This window comes from Bidens hawaiensis, unplaced genomic scaffold (genome assembly GCF_021521415.1).
Source record: "Bidens hawaiensis isolate Kalapana, Puna unplaced genomic scaffold, B.hawaiensis_p1.1 tig00014913_1, whole genome shotgun sequence".
Taxonomy (NCBI): domain Eukaryota; kingdom Viridiplantae; phylum Streptophyta; class Magnoliopsida; order Asterales; family Asteraceae; genus Bidens; species Bidens hawaiensis.
This window is the reverse complement of record NW_027492324.1, coordinates 155,284-161,013: the sequence shown is the minus strand read 5'-3', so window position 1 is coordinate 161,013 and position 5,730 is coordinate 155,284. Positions and strand designations below refer to the sequence as shown.

Here is a 5,730-nt window from a genome sequence, read left to right as displayed (position 1 = left end):
ATAAATGAAAGTTATGTGTTTTTAATCTTTGGTTTGTTGAAAACACATTCACCAACACACACTCATACTCATCTTCCAAGCAAAGAACCCTAACAACGAAAGCAAAGAATGGCTTCGGTCAATCCGTTTTGCCTTGTAGTTACCGTTTTGCCTTGTAGTTACCGGTTTGTTTATACTGTGAAAAAATAATGGTCTTCATTAAGTACAAAATATAAAAAAAAATATTCGTATTTGAAACCGCGAAATTTAAAAAAAAAAAAAAAAAAAAAAAAAACCGGTTAATAAAAAAAACCGGTTAATAAAAAAACCGGTTTATTAACCGGTTCTAACCGGTTTCTAAACCGGTCCTAACCGGTTAGACCGGTTAGGGTTTTGACAGCAAAAAACCGGTTATTAACCGGTCCGATTATTAACCGAACCGGTTTTTTTCCGGGCCAAAAAAAACCGGTCCGGTTAATAACCGAACCGGTTTTTTTAAAAAAACCGATTTGTGCACCTCTGCCCACAGGCCACAGATAATAACAAGATCTTGAAATACACCTTAATATTACAAGTACAAGATTAGCCCAACGAACTAAGGTGCACATGTGTCTTTTCAAATCGGTCATAAAATACCCATAAAATTTACTATTTCAGAATCTAATCCAAACATCGGATACCTAATGAATTCAAAATATATGAATTGTCCTAAAGATTCAAAACTTATTTTCGGCCCTTCAATAAAAGAAAATAAATAAATAAAAAGAGAAAATTTCCAACGGGTTTAAAACATATTTTTGGGTAAATCAATTAGGAGTTTCTTTTTTCCCCAAAAATCCTAAAATCTGTTTGACATCATCTATGCGAAAATGTTCCATTTCTATAAGATCTTGACCGCTATGGAACATTTTTATAAGATCTTCCTGACTGCTGTTATTCTTGTACATCATTTTTTTTTCTTTTATTTTATGATCAAGAAAAGGACACTAACTGAGCAAAAACAAGCATTAAGTACACAAGAAAACGATATTCATAAATCATAACCTGATCAGCAGTTCCACTATTATAATAAGTACCACCAACACTGGTGCATCAACTAACCAAAAGAGTTTGAAATATTAATTCATTATCCTAGTCAGATATTCCCTAAAACAATCACTTTTTGTCACTTCTATACACAAACCACCATTCGGTTTTTCGGTAAATTACACTTTCCTCATTTTCGCTTGTTTGCCCGCCTTGTTCCACCTTTTGTAAACCATTATCTTCAGGGCCTGAAATCGGCTCGTTTTCCTTCTCATGAAACTTAGGTTCAGGGTCAATGGGTTCAAGTTCAACAGGTTCCGGCTTGTTTTCTTTCTCATGAAACTTAGGTTCCGGTTCAACAGGTTCCAGGTGAACATGTTCTGGGCCAACAGGTACCGGGTGGTCAATAGGTTCAGGATGAACAGGTTCTGGGCCAACGGGTACCGATTCAACTGGTTTGGGGTGAACATGTTCTGGGTCAACGGGTGCCGGTTCAACACGTTCCAAGTCAACAGGTTCAGGATTGTCTTTAGATGAAAGAGGCGAGCTTTCGGGTTTGATTTCATTATTGTTTGCCTGAATCAACGAGAGAACGTCGCGTTTCGTTTCTAGCTCGACCCAGTTATCTTCCACCCAATCTCTTGAAACCCTGATATTATTCATGTCTACATCAATAAACATTTTTTCACCTGTTGGCAACAAGAAATAAAACCGTTAGGGTGAAAACACAGCACGATGGGGTGAGTAGCGGGTCAAAACGGGTCTGGCTTGAACACTTGACACCAAGTTTAATTAAACGAAGAACAGCTTACCAGGAATATAAAGTTTAACCTCTCCAGGACCAGATTCACCGATTGCAGTCACAACCCCTTCCCACCAACCATCGCTCCACCACCCGTCAACCGGGGAACCAATCTCAATTGAAAAATTGGATTCATCTTCCATGCGAGCGGGCCTTACAGTGGACCGGACCGGGCATCTTATCCCAAGTTTATCGGGCATGGCCATTCTAAAAGCTGGAACCCATTCCTTATAAGAAAAAAAAAAGTCTAAGTCAAGCCCTTCGTCTTCCTTTTTAATGTTTATCATTTTCTTGTTTAAACACAAAAAATTAGTTAAAAACTCCCAACAAATCAATAATTGATTTTTGTTGTATAATCAAATAATGATTCAACCTGGTACCGGGGAGACAATTTGAGCTCTTTCGAAACATTTACTAATGAATGGGCCAAAATCATTAAAAAAATCGATTTACAGAGAAAAATGACATTTTTAACCCAAACCCGTTTGCCAAAATTAGTCAAACCAGTAAAACACTATAAATATAGCTAAAAAGGGAACATGTCGAAGTCAAACTGTTTAAAATCCAACCAAAATCGTGTTTCTAACCTCCTATATTGTTTTCTAAAAAAAATAACTGTTGGTTCACTAACAGTTTCCTCTTAACTAAATTTAATATATTAACTATATATGTAACTAATAAAAATTGACAAAAAAACAAAATAACAGTGGTAACGGGTCAACCCAACCTGTTTTAACCCTTCCTAAAACTTCACAGCTTTTGACCATTTGACCCACAAACCATAAATTTGCTAATTTATAAGACCCACAAAATAAAAAAAACGAACAAAATCATACCGTAAGATTACCACCATCATCCTCATCCTTCAAATCATCGTATTGGACTTTTAACTGTTTGCTAGTAACTCGCATTATAGTACATCTAAACCAACATCCTCGAATACCACTATCTAAACTCAACAACTCAATCTTTTCATTAACCTTAAAAGGTATAACATGTAAACCCCGGCTTCTCACATACCTTGGGATAAGCTTCCTTCTCAAAACCTCATACTTGGCATCCATGGACGACGCATCATACGGCAGCACCTGTCGCACTCTAGAACTCCTCGCCCTTTTACCCCCCACCTTAACAATATCTTCATCTTCAACAAAATCATTTTCAAAAACCAAAAAAATGGGCTGATCAAAATACCCGGATAATTTACTCAGTTTGAATGGTTTCAAGCGGTTGTTTTTAAATTGTCTCACACAGAGATGAACGCGAGCCATCAGATCTTCCGGAAGCATAAACACACATTTTTCGTAATGTTCACGGGCCAAAACGAGGGCTGGACCATCCACGCACTCGACACTGATGGCTTGGGTGGTAGGAGTAAGGAAAACCTCTTTTGGGTTAGGGTTTTTTAACGTAACGGCGGCTTGTATTTCTTGGATGTCGTGAAACCATCTCACTTTGACTTTCTTTTGACCTTTTCGGTCTTCGTGCATATCTTCAAGATACGCAAGATGACGGGTTCCCTCTTCAGACATAACGTAAACAAATGATTGCACCTGAAAATCACATAATTGTATGGAAAGTTAGAAACTTAGAACTTGCTTTTATACATTCAAATGCCTACATTGTTATATTTTTAACAGTTATTATAACTGAACTAATGTAAATTTATAAATCATATTTGACACTAATTATTCATAAAAAATACAAAATTTTGAAGAAAAAGTGTTCCATATAATAGAAATCAGGTTTTTGGCGAGTTCAAAACTGAGTTGATTGGATCAAAGAAAGTCAAACAAGGTTTTTCTATTAAATCTACTCAAAAGAATGCACTCTACGAATTGTCAAAACATATTTTGAGTAGATTCAGTGGCATTTATGTCAATTTACCATATGACCGTGTGCATATATAGAGTGTAATATAACTAACAAATATAAAAATTTATTACTCGATTTAGTTTAGCGGTTGAGAGAGAAACCGATAACTTCAAGAACCAAATGTGAAGTAACTAGCATGGGTCATGTAGAAGTTATTTGTAAGACTAAAAGCCGAAGAATTGAAAAAACAAAACAGAAATAAGACAAATGATTACCGCTATTGTAATCCCGTTCCTGCTAAAGGATGGAAAATGCTTGAGTTGTTTACCGCAGGTCCACGCTACACCTGACCACACTATATCCTGTGCCTGTGAAGTTAAATTTCTTGCAAAACGGTTCTGATATGAAACACCAAATCCTGACATGTGATCACTTTTAAAGGATTCTGAAATTGAAATTTTAAGGTAAAAAAGAAACAATGTTAGTAAAATGCAAAACAACACTATGCTGACGTCTACAAATGGATTTTTTTACACGTAAGCCCTATATAAAAAAAGAGACTGTTTCAAATATATCCTACTTAAAAATTCAACTTTTCATACGTATCCTTCTAATTTTTATGTTATCATATTTAACCTTTCAAAATATTAAAAGAACCATATTTACTCATTAAACGGTAAATAAAACAAAATCAGTTACTAATAACAGTTTGTTTCAATGAATAAACAAAAAGAACATTACGCACTAAGACTTGTTTTGTTTACTATAAAATGAGCAACTATCAAATTTTATTCCTTTATAAATATGATACCATCATACTATGAAATTTGAAAGGATACATAAAAATTTTGCAATTTATAGAAGGATATATACGAAACTATTCATAGAAATTTATCCAGTAATAGAATACACACGAAATAAATTAAACCGAATTAGGTATTTTTGTGAGTCAACAGCTTGCCTGTATCTATGTCAAGGCTAGGGTTCTATTACATTATACATCGCACGAAAACGTCATCATTATTATTAACTTAAGCCGGCTTCTATCAATCAATCGCAAAGTACATCTTCAATTATACAACGTATATCACATTTCAAGTACAATGACACAATAATGCTACATATTCAAGACACTTCAACATATAATATATGCAAATATGTTAACAACATTTTTAAGAAACTTACTCGAGGGTTCACCTTGTCGGTGTTGTTTCGATAACCTAGAAGTAAGCCAATTCACAACCTCTCTCCTTGACCTCCACCTATACCCTGCATTGACCGACTTATCGGCCTCATTGACTTTCAAGAAATCTTCAGCAACCACATACAACATATGCCTAATACTCCTTTCGGTTCCCACAACCGCTAAAACCGACTCACCCGATACATCTTTCAAGAAATAATGAACTACCCTTTTGCCCTTTTCTTTCGAAACATAATGTTCTTTCCATTCCACAAAACATTGACTATTTGCAGCCATGTTTGGAACCCTAAAATTAAAAAAACCCTAATTCACAAAACTAACATCATAACCTAAAAAAGCAACAATCTTTCACAACTTTAAGCTACAAACCACCAAACCCTTCACAAACACACACCAAAACTCTTGATTAAAACCCTAAAATCAAGAAATAAGAACTGGGTATAGCTTAAAATACTATTTTTCTTGAAGATCTGACTGTAATACATCAAAAACTATGACCCAGATGACAAAAGGTGCAATATTTTGAAAACCCTTTTGCAAACCATGTGTGGGTATCTTATAAGACTTAAAGGAACAAACTTTATGGTGATTTGAGACGGTGGATGGTGGTGGTGGTTCAAGAAACAGTCAAGAAACTTGAGGTTCTTCTGAGTAGGATGGATGGAGTATGTGTACATATGTAGGGTGGTTATAAAGGCGGCAGCTGCTGGTGGTGGTGGTGGCTGGCCGGAATGAAAGGGGGCAAAAAACCATCAAGAAATCATAGGAAAAAGAAAAAAATAAAAGGTTTAGTGTAATATTTTATTATTTATTATGGATGGTGTGAAATGTGAATGATGATAAAGAGGCAAGGTTTTGCTGAGTGACCATTTGGGGGCCGCTATTGGGTGACCGGATGGCCCGG

At 35.6% G+C, this 5,730-nt stretch overlaps 1 protein-coding gene across 2 annotated transcripts; it reads right to left on the bottom strand.

The window, feature by feature from the left end:
• Nucleotides 1-991: 991 nt before the first annotated feature.
• Nucleotides 992-5,730, bottom strand: LOC143548147 (uncharacterized). Of its 2 annotated transcripts, none has more exons than XM_077039392.1 (5): nt 4,820-5,730; nt 3,898-4,067; nt 2,644-3,360; nt 1,818-2,034; nt 992-1,694 (listed from the first exon to the last, which is right to left on the bottom strand). In XM_077039392.1, the coding sequence occupies exons 1-5, from the start codon at nt 5,100-5,102 to the stop codon at nt 1,135-1,137; spliced, it is 1,947 nt and encodes a 648-aa protein (XP_076895507.1). In that variant the 5' UTR covers nt 5,103-5,730; the 3' UTR covers nt 992-1,134. The 2 variants fall into 2 exon arrangements, with proteins under 2 accessions (XP_076895507.1, XP_076895506.1); XM_077039391.1 differs by having other exon boundaries at nt 4,808-5,726.